Genomic DNA, 19,278 nt, shown 5'->3' with positions numbered 1-19,278 from the left:
AATATATATACATGTGCATCAGGTTGTGGTCTGACACTTGCTACAGACTTATTCTGGCTGAGCAAAAGAAGGGATAACATTTAACAATCTGAAATAAAATATTAGTTGTCATTTTGCCTAAAATGTCTGGATTATCTGAGGATAAGCAATGAGGAACTGACACCTCTCCCACACATTACTATCCCACTATCTAACCTCTAACCCCAAACATGAATGCCAATACTCCTAGATGTATAAACAAGCAGAATATCTATATTTTAAAAATTAAACCAGAAAGCAAGTGTGACACTATGCAAACTTGCTACAGCATCAACTACAAAGACCATTACCTAGAAGCAGAGCAGAACACCATTTTCAACAACGTTTCTCCGCTATTCCTACATTCTTCTGAGAATGCTTTAATCAGTAACTGGACTTGACAATGGGCATATCCTTTGTCTAGATGCTGCAAGAGAAACGACTCTTCAAGGAATAAGACTGCACGAGGCCCAGTACCTGTGGCTTGAGGTGTTCATTCAATAGGGCCCAGAGAGCCAAAGTACTTGAATTCATGGCCTGTATTATGATATCTGAATTGTATTTTACAGAAACCAACTGTGCAGATGGGAACAGCACTTTCAGCAGTGGGGGGAGGGGGGGGGGGGAGCAGGGAGGGGGAAAGAGAAAGAAAAATCCACAACGATGAGGAATTTTGAAAGCCTGACAATACCACAAGGAAGCTTGAATCCTGATCTGCCATCTTTAGAGTCAGTTGTGACAGCACAGCATAGATGCTGGGTACTTGGCCTCACTTCTTAGTACTATGGGCCATTTGCATTATAAAATGATCTTTGTCTCAGAGAGTTCATCTACTCCTACTGCTTCATTGCCTGATGTCATAATCCTCTGTGGCAACAGAATTTTGTTCAGAGCAACTAATAGGGATGTCACAGGGAATTAGGATTTTGGATTATGGAGCAAAGTGATAGAAGCACAGGAAGGCTTATAAAACATGAAGATTGTGTTACCACGCACATGCCCTTTAGTGCTAACGAACAAGGAAAGAAGATGACAAACAACTTATATATAAAGCAGTAGAATTGTTTCTAAATTACCAGTGCCATCAGGACTCAGGTCTATTTTTAATCTCATTCCTTTGGCAACACTTAGAGCAGTCAAAGTGTTTAAAAGCAAAGTTTCAGAACTAGTCTTCACATAATATTCTGAGATACCTCTGATTTTATTGTCTGTTTGTAGCTGAGCTTGGTGCATTGCCTTCTTCGTGCCACATGCACAGTGGAAAGAGGAGTGAGTGGGCAGTAGATATCAAGTAAAAGTGGAAAAGTCCCCAATGCAGAAAAGCATCCCCACTAGCAGAAGCGTGACTTGCTCTGTCTCTTTCTGTCCAAGTTAAGCCTACCAACAGAGGTATCTCCTTTGGAACATGAAATGGCAAAGCAGGATTCTTCAACAATGTCCTTCTTATCTTTATGTCTGCATCTCTAATTTTTACTGGAACAGCTCAGCATCTGAGGACTTGAAGGATCTGAGATTTGTTGGGTCTCCTTCCCTGGGAAGGAGACCGGTACTACACATTTCTTCAGCTACCTATCCAGATGTATTGTTTGTTAGTTTTTCTACTAAGTATTTGAAGAAATACCTTAGAAGAGTATAATAGCCTCATCTCTTATCTGTATTCTGCTTAGATAAATTGCTTGGTCTACCTTTCCTACAATTTCTGTTGTATGGCAGGTTTCTCTTTGTCCTGAAATGAAAAAAAAAATTAATTCTACTGCTACATGTTGCTAAAACTTCCATGTTTCATCTCACAGGTAGGCATGTTTCACTGGCAAGAAAAGTGATTCCGTCTGAATCTTTTGAAAGCTCTTTGCAGGAAAAGTGTCTTGGGGTGACTTTATGATGTGTATCCTATATTGCTGCCCTATGCCCAGAAATTAATTTTTGTGCCTTTCTATGCCTTTAAACTGAGTCTGAGAGGGGGAAGGAAAAACTGAGCAAAACTTTTTCAAAGCAGTTTGCAGCTTGTTCAAGGTCACACAGAGATAGCGATGTTTCTTTTTCAGCTGCAGCAGGGGAGCGGGAGGGAAGGGAAGGACCCAGCTTGCTTTTCTTTCCAGCCAGCTTTCAGCAGTTTTTTTTCCTCAGCTCCTTTTCCACCGGAGAGTTGAAGTTTTGTTTAACTGGGACTTCGATTTTTTTTCCTTTTCTCTCTGCTGGACAGTTTCAACGTCAGAATACATTGGGAGGACTTTCCACCAAGGCCTTGGCCCTGGAGGTGGGCCCACCACCCCATCCCAGCTCCAAGGAGGGGGACAGAGAGATCTACAGAAGGACTCTGAATTTTCCCCCAAGTTTTTCTCAGCAGAGTGAGAGGCTTTATCATTTAGCATTATTATCCTTTTCCTGTGTGTTTGTTAAATAAATAGTTTTTATCTCTTTCACTTTCCTTTGAGGAAAATTTATTTTTTCCCGAACCTCGTGGGGGAGGGCTGGTTGTAGCCTGCCTTCTCTCAGAGGATGTATTTCTAAATTTAACCAAACCGGAAAAAAAAGGAACTTGAGAAATAAAAACCAGTATTTTATTTATTGTTCTTTCAAGCTACACGTAGAATCAGTTTCTTTATACAGCAGCTGCAGGATTATAACACAACTGCTTCATGTTTTGATCACAACTAGCGATAAATATTAAGATAAGCAAACCATTATTGGTCTTGCACATAACAGCTTCCTCCACACATCAAAAATTCGCTCTTTTTGAAAGGAATCAGCCATTTGTGTTAACATTATTGTCTCAATAAGATGGAGATCATGTGAAACAGGTGAAGTTCAATGACAATATGGTTCCATTTTCATTCTTCATCTCCCTAAATGCTCTCATCTTTTTCCCTTGTATCTTCAAATGTTAGGAAGCAATAGGAAAGTAATATACACAAGACATCTTTACAGCCTCTGCAGAATAAGGTGCTTCTTTAGTCCTGTAGTTCCTAAATTACAAATGTCATGCAGCACTGAAATATCTCTACCACTACAAGTCGGACGTTACACTCAATTTACACCTTTGATAAAACTACACTCTACTTCTGTCAGCATTCCTCTTTCATAACCAGAGGTAGTCAGCCTTTTTTAATTCAGTGTGCAGTAGCAGTTCAGCTCAGAGAAGCATCAGGTCTTGGAAACCATATGCACCATGCAGAAAATAAACCTGTTCCAGGACTCACTCTTCCTGCAGGTTAAGTAGGAAACAAAGTTAATCCAAATAAGTTTTCCAATTTTAGAATAATTTGGGAAAAAATATTTCTTCTGAGTAAAAAGTGAGAAAAATTAAGTCTGAATCTCATGGAACTATCACTTTATGGGATGGACCATACCACATATACTGTAACTGCCAATACATATTGGTGGTATGTCAGCATTTACTTTGCACGAATGTAAGAAACTAAATTATAGTCAAGGTTCAGTCATAATTCAGAAAGTTAGATCCTGTATCTTGAGTCTCAGATAGCAGAAAGCAGGAATATCACAGACTAATATAGCAAACAAGAACAAAACACCAAACAGATTTTCAAGGATTGCAAGGCCAGCTCTTCAAGCTCTCAGTTTCATACTTTGTTAAGAACTCATCATCCCTTTCATCACCTAAATAAGGTTAGGCATCTGTCAGGTTCCATATTTAAAGTTACTCATTGTCGGAAATAACTCAAAAGCCAGCATTCTTCCATCCTCTGAAAAATGCAGCCATTTTTTTCAGTGCCTCAACAGAGATGGAACACTTCATTCACCTAATATAAGTCATGGTGCTGAGTCCTTTTGTTCCAAATAAGTGGCTGGTCTGAAAACTTCAGGAACTGGGACTAGTTAAAATAACAAATATGCACAAATGTGCTTTCTCCCACAGAAAGCACATCTATCTGAAGGTTACAGAAGAAGGGAATCAAGCAGCAAAGGCAATCCATAGAAATGGATCTGCAAAGTGGTGGGATTTCTTTCCCATCAAAGAAAGCTGGCATATACCTATCTTCCTCCCTCTTGCCACCCTTCCACTCTCCACTTCTAAGTAACCTAAAAGGTCTTGAGAAACATGCTTATACACATCTGGTGAGGGAAGGAAAAAAAAAAACCCAAAACAGTAAAAACCCAAACCATAGAACAAAAAATCAACTGCATAAAAGGGAGTATGCCTGCACACAAAATGCAACAAGGGACAGGGAGATGCAAATGAAGCAGAGGAAGTAAACAGCATTTGGACATTCAGACACAAAAACTAAAAGCATAAAGGAAAATTGAAAGGGCTGTATGTGAACAAGAAAAACAGAGTCAGTTGGAAAAACATCCTCCTCCACTGCAAATCACACCAATATAAAAGAATCAGAGAATCACAGACTAGTCTGAGTAGGAAGGGACCCACAAGGATCATCAAGTTGAGCTCTAGGCATCATGGCCTATCCTGAAATAGCCAAACCTATTTAGCAAAGGTTGGTTTCCTGAAAAGCCAATAATCCACTTTATGCACTCAAGACAAATGCTTCCCCTTAGGTTTCACTGTAATCAGATTTCTCTATCTGAAGGGCAAATATTCCTACAGGGTTAAGACCTCTGTAAAAAATTGAGCTTGAGATGAAATAATCTTCACAGCTGTAACACACCTGTGGTTCTGAGGACTCTGGAAAAATCAAAACAACAAATCTCTTTGTTACAGAATTTCCTGTTCATGATGCATCCACTTCAATAAACACCAAAAATCAAGCTCAGGAATTCCTGAGCATGCATTCTGAATTCTGATGGACACATAATTGACTACAGAGAACAGTGGCTGTGGCAAGAGAGACACAATACTTGCTGATGTCTAATATAAGTCCCAAAATCATTGCCACAATTTGAGTGGATGGCACACAACATCTTAGCCCTAAAGTTATTTATACTCCAGTGTACTTCCAGGACACTTTTTATCATCACATTGGGCCCACGTTTATTTCCTATTTTTTCAAATCTCATCTTTTACCACTTTCATTTACATAAACTTCAGAAATCTCCTAGGGGCAGCACCTCTCTATATCCCTCACCTCGGCAAGACAGAGTACTTCAGCTTTTTACAGTTGGGAACAGGTCAGAGATGCCAACAAAATGCAGTTGCAGTCAGATGCTCCGCATGCATAAAGCAAAATAGATCACATTAACATCTGTCTACCTCAAACCTGTCGAATCTCTCAGATTCAATGTCTTGTGTGGATCCAACTGCTAAAATTATCTCAGACTGTCAGTATCATTGTCTGTTGGGTGAGAGGGAACCTCTTAATATGCTTCTGTCAACAACTGCTACAGTGATAAACTGTTTAGCCATTAAAACATCCTTATTCCTCCAAATTTATTTTTATCCTTTTCTACTGAGCCATAGAACACAAAACTCTACCTAAAAACACAGATGATATCCTGAAGGAAAGGTAATGGATACCTGCCTATATCTGGAAGATACAGAACAAGAATATTTTAATTTAAAAATGGCATGTATTACATTAGATGAGGTCAGCAATATCACCAGGTCTTCACAGTAAACACAGTGAATAGAAAAGGAGCACATGATGAAAGCACGTGATTAAAGCTACACAACGGTAATTCCAGGGTTATGTTAAATGTCAGGAAGTCTCCTTCTCAGAGGGTGAAACAGGAACATTTTATGTTTTGTCTCACAACAGAACCTTAGACATAAAGTGGTTTAAACATAAAATTTCAAGGTGACGAAGATGATCCCATAACAGATGCCATCTGTGGCTTCAGGACTGCTAAAGAGAGACACATTGTTCAATGCCTCTGACTTCCCCTTATACCTGAGACCATTATTTCCCTTTCCATTAAAAAGGAGGAACAATTTTTTAACTTTCATGGCATTCAGGAATAAATTAATTTGTACTCTGTATTGCAATCTTTACAGATGAATTGGGAAGTATACTTCCATTATCATATTTAAAAGGATATCCTTTCAATGCCATGGAAAACATCTCTCTGGTTATACTAGTATCAAAGATCTATTAACTTCTAATAGGCATGTTTCCTTACTTATGTCCCAGGCAAATAGTCTGTAGGGTCTCTGAGAATACCCAATTTCCTTCTTATTCTCACAAATGCTACTCAACCTACTGACTTTCTCGAATAATTCCTTGACGTGGTGACACAGCTCCTCGATAAGGACACACCTTCTGCAGAGGAGATGATTCAGCCCCAGTTTCTTGGGCAGGCACCAGGCACTCTGTACCACCAGGGGCCTGCAGACATCGACTTGCCAGAAGGTCTCTTTGGGGGAAGCCTCTGACATCACTGGTGTGGCAAGAGCTGCTGGGGAAGGAGCTTTGTGGCACAGAATAAGCATAATGTTGGCAACTCTGACTGCTAAGACAGGGGACAAGGGGCCTCCTCATTGCCCTTAGTGTTAACAGCTGCTCCTATGTGCTGCTCTCTGGTTCTGCTACTGTGCTGACCCTCCTACAAACAGGAACCCTTCCTGCCCAGGCTATGGCTTGTAAAGTGCCATTCTAAATATTACGGGGGTTTGTAGTTTAGAGATTTGGGGGGGTTTTGTTTTATTTTAAAATTGAAATTCCAGAAAGTTATTTCTACAGAGTTTTTTTTGAAGTCTAAGTTAATAAAAACCAACCAGTTTTTACCTCCTGATCTCATTTCTTAACATCAGTACTAAAGAAACTAAATCAGCTTTCTGCTTTGTAAAGCTCTGAGGGCCTTCTATGTTTTGATGCACAGCAGCTATTTGCCTGATCATTAGGCTTTCCAGGAAATCAACTGGTGCTTTTATGGCTATTCAGAGATTGATACAGTCAAACCCCCCAGGTCAACAGAAGCAGCTCCATTGTTTGCCATGTTTTTCTTCAATCCATCTATCCCCCTCCAGAGATACTGGAGATTGTCATTCTGTTCCTGTCTTAGAGGTGTGACTGCATCCAGTGAAAGGCACCAAATGTTACATAAAAGCATCTTTCATTGAAACCAGTAATGGTGAAGAACAATCTTCTCTACCTTGCAGGTCAGCTTTGGTCAACTCAACTTTGTTAGCTAAACAAAAACAAAAAAACAAACCAAACCAAAATGAAACAAAAACCAAAACAACAAAAAAAACCCCACCAAACAAAAAGTAAAACCAAAAAACAACAGGTTAGTATAAAGGCAGATGAACCAGGGTAACATCACTTTGAATAAATAAAAGCTGGTATAATTATCACAGCCAACATGCATAATCAAAACATGCAGAAATGACAATTTAAGCAACAAGGGCGCAGAGGGACAATGACTACATTAACGCAACCAACAGATAACAAAACCACATAAAAAGAGAAGAAATGCATTTCATTCATGCATACACAAAATCACAAAATTCACAGATAATACAAAGAGAAGAAAAAACATCACATTCTTAAACCCATCTCTCAGCATTTACCAATAATTTTAGAGAGATTTTGTCTTATTTGAGAAATACATAGAATCCATTTAAGTAAAAAAATCTATTTGACTTTCAGTACCTCAGTCAAGCATATATTTAGTTTGTTTGGCTTTTTGTCCAAAGTGGATTTATTGCCAGAAAACCACAGAGGACTGATAATTCTATAAGAAAAAAATTTCTGTTTATCCAAAGAACTGAACTTTACACTGGATATAAGTGACAGTAGCACCTTGCCCCCTCACAAGCTGTCACCTGCTCATGGATTTCAACACATCCTTAAAAAAAACTCACATCAACAGGCAAGCAGACAGCTCAGGCTTTAGACCCATGTGGTCTTAATCAGTCATCAGAGCAATCGAAAAAATGTAGAGTACCAGCTCATTCTTTCACCTAGGTCAGAATGGTCTTGTTATCTGTGGTCAAATCATAGTCCACATGGCAAAAACAAACAAAAAAAAAATCACAGATCTATTAAATCTGACTGTCTAAAGATCCAAATACACTTTCTGAAAATTGAAGAGCATTAAAAGCAAAACAATACCACTGATTCTCTTCCACGTAGGCACAGGATTTATTTTTTTAAATTTTGTTTGGGCCTCTTTTTTTTGTTTGCTTGTTTGTTTTGTTTGTTTCTTTTTAATGGAGTCCAGTTTACAAGGAAGCCACATGGATTTTTGGTGTGTTATACCTTGATTCTAAGTTTTCTCTTTCAGAATGGAAAATGTAGAGGACAAAGATGGGAGCACAGGCAGCACCTCCTGAATCCCCTGTCACTGAAGGTTAAATATTTCTATTACACAGCACAACAGGAACAAGAAAACACCAAATCATCAACCTCATGGCTCAAAAGATGGTTATTTAAGAAGGGCATACTTACCTTCTTAACCTTCTGTTCTTAAAAGTTCTAATATCACAGCTAATACTGAAGAAAGATTGGTAGTTCTCCTTTCCCCATTGTCTTCTTTTACATTTACAACCCAATAAATTATAACTGACATGTACAGATGCCATTTCCTGTGTTTCCTAAAAATTTTAACATTTTGAATCTTTGCTACTGTTTCACAGCCTATGAATGACTCAAGATGGCAATTATCCTCCCGTTCAAGATAGTCAGATTTTTCTTCCTCTTTTGAAACTGCTTTACTACACAGAGCTATAAAATCCCTTTTTCCTTAAACAAAATTCAAAAGAAAGGGGAAGGAATAGAAAGAGGAGAAGGATGCATTTCTCCATGCATCATTTTCAACACTTACTCTAATCATGTAATTTCTCTATAACAAACAAGTACTTTTCCTACTTCCCTGCACCTCATTTTCTTTGTAGCTGAGAGAAAAGCTCATATTTCCAGTAGCACTATGAGAACAGAATACAAAAGCAAGGAAAAGGAGAGATGTCAAACCATCATGGAGCAAATTAATGCTCCACTCTTCAATGGACAACCTTTGATTCCAGAGAGAAAGTGAAGTATGACCAGATTTGAAGTTTCTTTACTGAGCAGATGAAGGGTGAAATCCTTTTTGACATTATCCTGCTGTGAGACTTTAAGCATAAGATTAGATTTGCTGTTTTCCACATACTGCTTAGTATGCAAAATCTGTTTCTTATTATCCAGCCTGTATGTGTCATTCATGCTTTTCATGCACCAGCAAATTCCAAAGGTTAACGATACTATTTCATGGAAAGTAGCAAAAGATTATGATTCTACTGCGGGATCTGGAAAGAAGATTAAATTATGACAAAAAAAAGTCCCAAAACATCTGGAATAGTGTCAGCCAGTTTAATAATCAGTCTCCTTTGTGAGAAGCTGTTAGTGGAACAGGTGAGGTAGAAGCAACATCTCTAAAACACATGTTAAACTACCTTCCAGAAGAAATAAAATGTTCTTTAGCCACTGCTGTTAGCTTTATTTGGCTGGGGGAAGGATGGGGTGAAAATATTTAGAATGTGCAGATGAATTTCAGATAGCTCTAAAGCCCACGGTAAGCAACATAGGGATGTCCAAACAAAAGAAAGGAAAACACAGAAGAGCATATGGCAAATTAATAAAGAGGTGAAAAAATGCCTCAAAGGCAGAAATTACTCATTAATACTGAGGGCATCCTCTTTAAACTACACAAAAGGTAGGACATCTGCTTAAATTTTTCGAGGACTGTTGAGAAAAAAGCAGTAAATCACTCCGTCGAGATTTTTGTGGATGGAATAAACTGATCCATTCATCTATTAGTAAGACCAGGAATGAAGAGTTAAGCAAGAATAATTCATTTTAAAAGTCTGGAAGTAAGAAAAAGCTGAGCTGAAGTTTCAATTGTTTACTTTAAAGAAGGGAAAGGAGGTCACCTGGTACAACTTCTTCTATCTACCAACTCTTCACATACACCATAGTGCAGACATCTTTTCTCTCAAACTGTGTATGTTTGATGTAGGAATAGTCTGTATTACTCAAACTCACGAGCAAAAATTTTCCAACCACCCGTCATAGGCTGTTGAGATGGAGACTGGAGAAAACTATGTCCTGATAGAAGACTTCTTTTCTTCAGTTTCTAATGCTTTGCCTAGGAGCCTCCACCCACTATTTCAAAGTGGTTTGCAAGACATAGATGAATTTCATACTTTTATCACAAATACATGAATATCTGGCAGATGAATTTTGTGGGTGGGAAAAGCAAGGCCCAAAGCAGGTGGCAGACTTGCCTTCAAGCTTCTGCTAGAAGAGGCCCTCCCATCTGAAGTCCTTTCTGAGAATTCATTTTGTCTCTTCACTGTGTTTAATACCCTGATGCAACACTGACACAAGGACCATTTAAGTCTTAACCACTTCCCTCCCTTTGGCAGCTTTTCTCTCAGGCCCTCTCACCAATGCCTTTCTTGGGGTGGTGGTAAAAGGAAGGGCCCTCTTGTTGTGTCATAGATAGCGATGAAAGCTGCAGTGAGCACAAGAGCTCAAGTAACTGTAAAAATGAACAAGTATATTGGTATCATGCCATTCTCCCCAAGATTTATTCTCCTCAGAGTTGTATATAGCACACCTGAACATACCAGGCAGCAAGGTGGTTTCTAGCTTTGCCAAATCCCTTCCAGGGAAACAGAAGCTGCCACTACAGATCTGATCAGACCTTCAAGATCTGTGAAGAACTGCCTGTTGTTCCTGAAAAATCACGAATGCAGCAATTGCAAAAGAGCAATGAAAATAAACCAAACCACCACATGCAACAACAACAACAACAACAACAAAAAAAAAGAAAAAAAAAAGAAAATAAAAGAAAAAAACGCGTGTGATATGAAGCTTTAACTCCATAAACTCATTTGACATTTCAGACGTTTTTGGGTTTTCTTCTTTCAGATAATCCCCCTCAAAATCCTCAGCCAAAAGCAATGGTACTGCAGGACACACTGAAACACAAAACATGTCAGTGTGGTAGCTATCATCTTGTCAAACACACTGGTGATTGAATGGTAGACTTCAAAAGCCAAAGCAGTAAGTTTGTACAGCACACATGGAAGCTGCATGATACAAAAGTGACCTGATATGTCACCTAACAAAGAGGATGAGGAGGTTATTTAGTTTTGCTAGCCTAAACAAACCCCTATAATTTAAGGAAGTAATAATGATAGAACAGATAGGACATCAGAGATAAAGTAATTCTTGCCTTAAGTCTTATTTTTTAGCACTACTATACACTGTTAAAGACCAGCCAATTTCAGTCTCAAGGATGCCTGCATTTTAAGAGTGACTCGTATATATGACTAAGAATGTCTCGGAATTCTTCAGATTCCAAAGAAAAAGATGTCCTATAAATACAACTTCTTGAAAGTGCTCCCTGCTCAAGTAGAGGCCTTACTCATCACGGAACACAGATAATTCTATACTGTGGTAGGTGTGTGCTTTGGTACACAGGGAGGCTGAATCATGGTTACGCACATGAGAGGAACAATCTGGTCAAGACAATTCAGTGGCTTCCTCAAATTGAATAAAAGGAGGTGGCAGCAGAACCAAGACAATAAGGAATATTATTTTCCTGTTAAAACTTGTGAATCTTAATTGGTGGTATGAAACAGGGTACTGAAATACATGAACAGAAATAACAAACATGAACAGGATGCAATAATATCACCCCTTTGTAGTGGTACTGGTGCCTCTTAGCCAGGAGAGTGCTGTCTGTTGACCTACACCTCATATTCTACTGTTCTCAAGGCTTTCTTCCTCTACACATTCTTTGATTCTGTCCTGAGATCAAACTGGCAGTTTCTGAGAAAACAACTGCCACATTGTAATCTCGGCCTCTGAAAACAAAGCCACAATGAAAGACAAGCATTAGCAGAAAACTCTCACATGATCTTTGAAAGACAAGATTCATGTGTGGGAATGGATTAACATTTCTTTAGGCATGCATGTTCTCATCATGGATGTGGTCCCTCTGCCCTTCATGATGAAATATGGAGATGTCCAGCAAATCAATACACAGAAAACTGTTCAGACAAAAAGCCTACAATTGTTTATTAAATACATATTTAAACATCATGAGGCAGCAAGGACTATTTGGGACTTCTGCCCTTAAAAGCATTAAGACTGCACCCAAGATCATTTCAGATGAAAACAAACTAAGGAGACGTAAATAAGGACTGAACATGCTTAGAGTTTTTCTTTCCTTAGAGGATGTGAGATAGGTGTGACTTTCACTGGCAACTGTAAGAATAGGCACCAGCAGGCAGCAAGAAAGATCTGAGATGAAGCCTTGAAGATTGCTGTGATTCAAAAAATAAGAAAAAAAATTCAACAACAAATGTAACAGCTTTACGGTGACCAAATTCTTAGGTTTTTTACTAATATTAAATATGTTGGCAAAAAGAACATATTCCTCTTCAGCAGTTTCCTTGGTACTGAACAGGAACCATTTGGGAAGGTAGTACAGACACAGCTTTCCAAGATCAAGTTCTTCCAAAGAGAGAATGAGGACCATCACTGACCTTATCACCCATTTTTTTTAGGTCTCTTTCCAATTTTGAGTCCTATTTGAAGGACTTTAGAAGAGAAGAGGAATTTGCGTTCTGGAAAGTGAACCAATCTCCACATTCAGGCAGCAGCTGTGCTGGTACCACATTAGCACACAGACAAGCCAAGTGCCATATTATGTGTTTTGGGAGTGGTACTGATGTTACACAACCTCAGCAATACAACACTAAATCAAAGACCTACACCAGGTACAGGAGAAGGAAACACCACAGCTCTAACAATGGGACAGAGTCTTCTGAGAAAGCATCATGACTCCATTCCTGAGTCACACACAGAACAACAGAATAGTGCAATTGGGAAGTCCTCTGAAGGAGGAGGACTACTAGAGATCACATGCCAGCTAAACAGCCGATGGGTTGCGATAATTTTAAACAAAAGAGTTATCAAAAAATCACTAATATTAAAGAAGAGCTTTCAGTGCATCAAAGATAAACAGAATAGACTTTTTCATAAACCTCAAATGCATTTTTTTCCTTTAACCTTATAAACAACGATACAGAAAATGTGTACTTCTTTTGGCATGCCCACAAATGGGCAAAGACACAAGTTCTGCTACACTGCTCATTTCCACAAGGAACAAAGTGGTTAATAGACAGTATTAAGAAAAAGAGAGAAAGACAGAAAAAAGCAGCCTACAATTATGTGATACCCACCAATGCTGTGAGATGGGAGTTGACATGGAATGAGCTCCTGTGAGAGGACACAAAATTCTCACAAACCAGAGTATTATTGTGGGAGCATGAAAGGAGGGGTGGGGCACAAGAGCTCCCAGCCACCCAGAACACTGAGACACAAGAAAGGGATCAGATCTAATTGTATGGTCAATTTGGTTAAAGCTGGTCAAAGTTATCTCTAAGATGATACTTTCAGTCCTAAAAAGGAACAGTCTTGACAAGAGGCAAGGCTTCATCATGGTGTAACCTGTAATCTTGACACAGTAGGGAAAGATGGTCAAGGAGTCATTTCACTTTATGAAATTTTTGAAGGATCAGTTTGGGAAATACTTCTTGTCTTAGCAAACATACACATAAACTTTACAGAAAAAGCTAGTGACTGGTGGCCAACACAGCAGATTGGTACTGAATGATTCTAGACATAATGGTGATTGGTCATTTAACCCAGACAGCAAAACCTTGGAGTTTTGGATGGCAAGTATCCCAAGTGAGTTGGGAATTGAAGCCATATGCATTTTACTGAGTCAGTGATGCTGATGTCAATATTCTTTTAACTAATGGGAGCTTACAGGAACAGCAAATTATTTAAAGAAGCTTCAAGAAATCACTACTATTTACATGCTTCAAAAAGTAACTCATCCCACATGATTCTACACTGGCTGGAAAAGGGAAACTACTAAAGAGAAATGTTTTCCAGGCAGAAGAGGCAATGCCTCCAGTGCTTTCACTGGAGGTCCACCTCACCAAAAATTAACTCCTCTTTTCATCCAATCTTTACCCTTCAGCTCCTTCTACCTTTTATTTCCCCTGTACCTATTTGTTCTTCAAAATGCTTACTTCTGTGGATGCCAAGGGGTGTTCTGAAGCACAAATGAACTGAATGCTCAGAACATTTTCCAAAGTATTTTAAGACTAATGTAAAGCTAATAAACCACTCTGAGAAAACTACTAGTAAGTGGTAGTCCATCCCCTAGTACTATCCTTTCCCACTACTGGAGGTACCACCTCATAGGGGATGGAGCATATAAGAAAAGAGCTGCTAAGCCGCTCACAGAAACCAGCAATCCTTAAGCTGCATTTGGTAGACATAAGTGTAGTGAAGGATATTGCAATGGAAGCAAAGGTGTGAAATGAATGGCAAGGTAAACAAGTAGATGCACAGAGTGCAACAATGAAGTATGAAGTGAGTGCTGGAGAGGGGAAGCTCTCTGAAATCAATTATACCTTCACATCCACGTTCAATCTGCCCACTGCGGTGCAGAGCATCGTTGATAAGGTCAGGCAGACGCCCATTCAAGTCCACAGATGCCAGACAGCCCTGAAATCCATCACGTGAGGCCACCAGCTTCGGGAGGTTGCTATACATGCCTTGAGCTAGGCCAGCAATGTAGAGATCACCTAGAGGAGAGAGGGGTAAACATAAAGGAAGAAGAAAGTTACACACCTTCTAGAGTCGCTTTTCTTGCCACCAAACATGAATAAAGCAAAGCGAACACGTTCAGAGAAAGTTAAAAACAGAGCAACATCTTGTGCAAGAAGTAATTTCTGCTTCCTTTACTACAAACAACCAAAGCAAGCCCCAAAACAAAACAACTAACCAAAATAAAAACAAAACACACAAAAACCCCCAAAACAACAACAACAAAAAAACCCTCACAAAACCCCCTGAATAACCCCAGTTGTAATTGCTACCTAACTAGGAAAAAATGCAAAATGACAATTTCTGAAAAAAGCAAAGTATGACAAACTATTCTGCTACAAGAAGTTGTCAAACAAAAAAGAGATAAATGAACTCAAAAGCCAAAATGTGCAAAGTCCAGATTTACTGTTCTGTAACGCATGGTTACTGTAAGCTTTCTCATGTTCACTAGTTGAGCCCTGCAAGAATGAAGTGGGAATCCGTCAGCCTTGTAGAGTTTACCTTTAAGATCCAGATTTTTGGCACCGTTGATAACCTGAGTGACCACCTTAGTGTCCACCTTTAGGCTGTGTGTGTTACTGTTATCTCTGGTAATGACGACATTGTGCCATTGGTTGTCATTAAGAGGACGATCACTGTTGCCTTTGATAACATTAGGTCCATTCCCGAGGTCGAACACATAGTGTATATACCTGTAAACATAGCAAGAACTAGTTAAAATTCTGGAAGAACTCCAGCATTACTGGCCCTTATTTTAGCCAGAGCTGACAAATTAACTTTAAAAAGTCATGAAGGGAAATATCTCTGGGTTAGAAAGTTCTAATAAGCCAAAATATTAGCCACTGCTTTGAAAGAATATAATTGTTTCCTTTCCACCAAAGTGTAAGGATTAGGGTTTTGAGGCGACAACATTTCAAGTAATCAGATTCTAACCATAGAACATTCCTCTTTTCCACAAAATTCTCTCAGATCCACAAAAACACTGTCTGTGCATATAATGAATTTTTTAAATTGGTAATATTGATAAATGTACTGGAGAGCAACACTAGACATGCTTATTTGGGGCATATATTCCCCAGGTTCATTCTGAGTTTTGAATAACCCCCATAAGAAGTTAATTGGGAAGCTCACTTGAAATATTATATTAAAATTCACATGAGATCCTAGACTTATTCAAACAGCTGAAAAACAATTAGCAATGCTTTTGGCAAAAAATAAAGACCCTAACGAACACTGAAGTCATGGGAGTGTTACACTGAATTATTTATATATTTCAAACACAGAAATCCACCTGAGGGTAGAAGAGAAGTATTCTACTTAGAAAAGAAAAAAAAAAAGGACAACAAAATTCAACTCTCAATAGAGAACCAGGAGCTCATGGCTGTTGTTTTTTTTATTACTCAATGTCCCACTTACAGAAGTATGTGCAAAGCTAAAAATGAAAACAGATTGAACTGAAATAAACAGGACTAGTAAACTGTGGAAAACATGTCTACCATGACTAAATCATAAGGGATCAGAATTTGTTCAGTTAACAAAGGATTTTTTTTTAATAAGCCATTGGTCTTTTGAAAAGAATATAGCATCTCAAAAGCAAGCTGAGTTCACTTTTTGTCAAGCATTACCAGCAGAAGTACAAATTCAGCAGCCCATATGCTTTTTCTTTTTCCTTCACTGGAGATAGCAGAAAAACAAGTATTACAATGGAAAAAAAAAAAAAGGGAGGGGAGGGAAGTGGGGAAGAAGAGAGATACAGAGCCCTCAGCACATTTCCTCCTCCTCTGTGCTAATCTGTGAGGTTGACAGAACAAAGCATTAGTTTAACTATGTCCAAATGACTTAAAATACTAACTGTAAAAATGTCCTTCCCCCAGCCTCAAGAGGAAGTCAGTGATAAAATCAGGAATCTTAAGCTTCAGTGTTTATGTTTAAATGCTTTGCCTTACAGCTCAGCCAATAGAGAAAACATGAGTATCAGGTGAATTTCCCTTCATGCAAGCATTTTAAGCTCACCCATAAGTTTATTTATAAATAAGCTGGTAGAAAATAACAGAAAGCCACTTACCCCTTGACTAGTTCAACTGCGATAAAGTCATTGCCATCACCACTGTTAAAGAGGATGAAACCATCAGCTGAGGTGGTCTTGAACTGAAAGAAGAGGTGCATGGATGTGTAAGCCTGCAAGGTGGCCAAGCTCAAGTAGCTGCTCTTAGTCTTGAATGTCACAGGGTCAGCTATAATGTTGCGGAGACCGAAGCGTGCCTTCAGCTCACAATAGTCAATGTCCCCGTTCTTGCACAGGTCAATGTAGAGCATCCCGTTGAACATGAGGCTCTGGAGATGGCCGATGAAGCTGGAGGGGATGACAGAGATGTACCGTTTCTCTGTCATGATCCCTGTCTCGATGTTGTGGAACTCCAAGCGGGTGTGATCACCAACCATTGTGCCTGAAGGACATGAACAAGGAGGAATATTGGGGATCAGCAACAGGTTATATGGAGCCCTTCATGCTCCAGTTTCCAGACTAACAGCCAAACTAAATCCTATCTGATCAGTGCCCAGTAGCTTCCACAAGAAAGAATGTATGGAATCTTGGTGAAGAGGCTTGCTAGAGATGCATGAGTCTAGCAGTTGCCAAAACCTGGCAGAAAAGACAGGCCCCTAAGGGGCCATGGGCAGCAAGCTCTATACTTTTCCCTGTGCTTCACAGACCAAGTGTCTCCCTTAAAGCCTACAGTGATCTACTTGATCCAGCAGACCATCTGCCAAACAACATGAACACTTCCGAGACAACTTTTCCCAGTGCACTTCCTGAAAACACTTGATAAACATTGATTAATATAAATAGAGCAGTGAGAGAAGTGAGAACAGTCATAAAATTGCTGATATGTATTCCATTGTTCCCTCCTGGTGCCTGATGTTATTCCTCTTCTTTTAAGAGCACGGCAGGAGGGAAACACACAAAAATGCAACAGATAAAAAGCCCTCCATATATTTAAATCATCAACCTACCCCTTGGCCTATTTACCACATCATGACAGATTTCAACCTCTCAAAATATCCAAGCTATTCAGTATACCAAATACTACTTTCAGACTACTTCTACATTTAAATGTTTCATTAAGTGTGCTAGGCACCAGTGCAGACACATACAGATAGACGAAATAAAACAGTATGCTATAAAGACAAGTTGGGCAATGTCAGAATGAAAACCCTTTCAGCCAATCTTATTTTAGCCCTCCATAGTTCTTCATTAAGGTAGTTTTGACTATTTGGTCACACATGCCAAGTATCTTTTCTAAACAGGCCTTGGTCCATTTAGTAAACAACAGGAATAAATTAAATACTAAGAATTTAATTGTTTTCCTATCATTCACTGTACAACCACTATTCAAATTCTGCTACATTACAAGGCCATTATTTTTTCTCTCATGACATTTTCTGCAGTTCTGCATTGGGTTTACACAGTGTGGTGTTGGCTGTGGGGTGGCTGCAAGGCAGCCTTAGTGAAGAGAGGCCAGGGCTATCCCATGCCTGACACAGCCTATTCCAAATGGCTCCAACCCACCCACCACAGGGCACAGCTGAGCCCCTTGGCCACAATGGTGGTGCCTTGAGGGAAAATGTGAGAAAGGATGTAATGCTACCAACAAGTAAGAAACAAAGGGGAAAAAAAAACAACTCAAACCCAAGAACTAAAAAGAGGGAGGGGGCATTCCAGGTGCCAGAGTGGAAATTCTCCAGCATCCACAGAGAACACCATAGTGGTGCAGACAACTACACGGCAGCTCATGGAAGACTCCTGTGCTAGAGCAGGTAGATATTTCCTGAGAGAACTGCAGCCCCTGGAAAGCCTACACTGGAGCAGGTTTTCCCAAAAGCCTATGGCGACCAGCCATGCTGGAGCACTTCATGAAGGACTGCATTGCATGGGTAGGACCCACACTGGAGCAGACAGAAGGGTGAGGAGGAAGGAGTGTCAGAGAGGAGCTGTCACAGGCTGACTGCAGCCACTATTCTCCAGCCCCCTCCTCTGCCTAGTGGGGGCAGGGGGGAGAGGCAGGAAGGAGCAAACCCAATAAAGAGGGTGGCAGACACTGTTTTACTTTTTGTCTTTGTTTCTCACCATTCAACTCTGTTTTTAATTGGCAGCAAATTAATTTTCTCCAAGTCAAGTGTGTTTTGTCCATGACCATAATCACTGCACAGGTGAAGTCCTCTCTTTTAGAAGGTTCTTGGGTTTTTCAAAGCAGACAGCCACACTACATGTTGGTCCCTCTCCTAACATTTTAACATGCTGGTTAAATTCACCAGGTTTAAAAACCAGAAGGAACAAAGATATTTAAATTCACACTAGTTTTGTGAAACTTGACAACTGTATAAAGACCTGAGTAAATATTTCTAGTGTGCTATAGATAGACAAAATTTAGCAACAGTATCTTACTTTAATGCATCAACAGGTCAGCAAGCATATATACACAACTCTTGACCTGTCACTGCAAGAGGTATTTGTCAGTCAGTGCGATTATACCTGAGAATCATACCAGTCACCACAGCTGAATCCAGGACAACCTCCTCCAATTCCCTGAGGTTAGATCAACTGGGACTTTTGAGCTTTCTCATATTCTGTGCTATCTCCTGAAACCTCCTACCATTTCTCACCTTAAGAGTTTCCAGGAATTAAAAGACAAAAAAAAAAAAAAAAAAAAAAAAAAAAAAAAAAAAAAAA

The 19,278-nt window shown here is 39.4% G+C and overlaps 1 protein-coding gene across 8 annotated transcripts in view; it reads right to left on the bottom strand.

Annotated features, from left to right (window-relative positions):
- NRXN3 (neurexin 3) overlaps window positions 1-19,278 on the bottom strand; it is a 550,019-nt gene that overhangs the window by 526,761 nt on the left and 3,980 nt on the right. For all 8 annotated transcript variants that reach the window (XM_042047917.1, XM_042047922.1, XM_042047925.1 and 5 more), the window contains exons 2-4: window positions 16,615-16,996; window positions 15,051-15,241; window positions 14,354-14,527 (exon numbers count right to left, since the gene is read on the bottom strand). In XM_042047917.1, coding sequence (XP_041903851.1) covers window positions 14,354-14,527; window positions 15,051-15,241; window positions 16,615-16,991 — 742 coding nt within the window. In that variant the 5' untranslated portion in view covers window positions 16,992-16,996. The remainder of the gene's footprint in view (window positions 1-14,353; window positions 14,528-15,050; window positions 15,242-16,614; window positions 16,997-19,278) is intronic.

This window comes from Corvus kubaryi, unplaced genomic scaffold, assembly GCF_017639235.1.
Source record: "Corvus kubaryi isolate FWS band 111438036 unplaced genomic scaffold, C.kubaryi_AGA036_p1.0 66, whole genome shotgun sequence".
NCBI classification, from domain to species: domain Eukaryota; kingdom Metazoa; phylum Chordata; class Aves; order Passeriformes; family Corvidae; genus Corvus; species Corvus kubaryi.
This window is presented reverse-complemented; position numbering and strand designations above follow the sequence as displayed.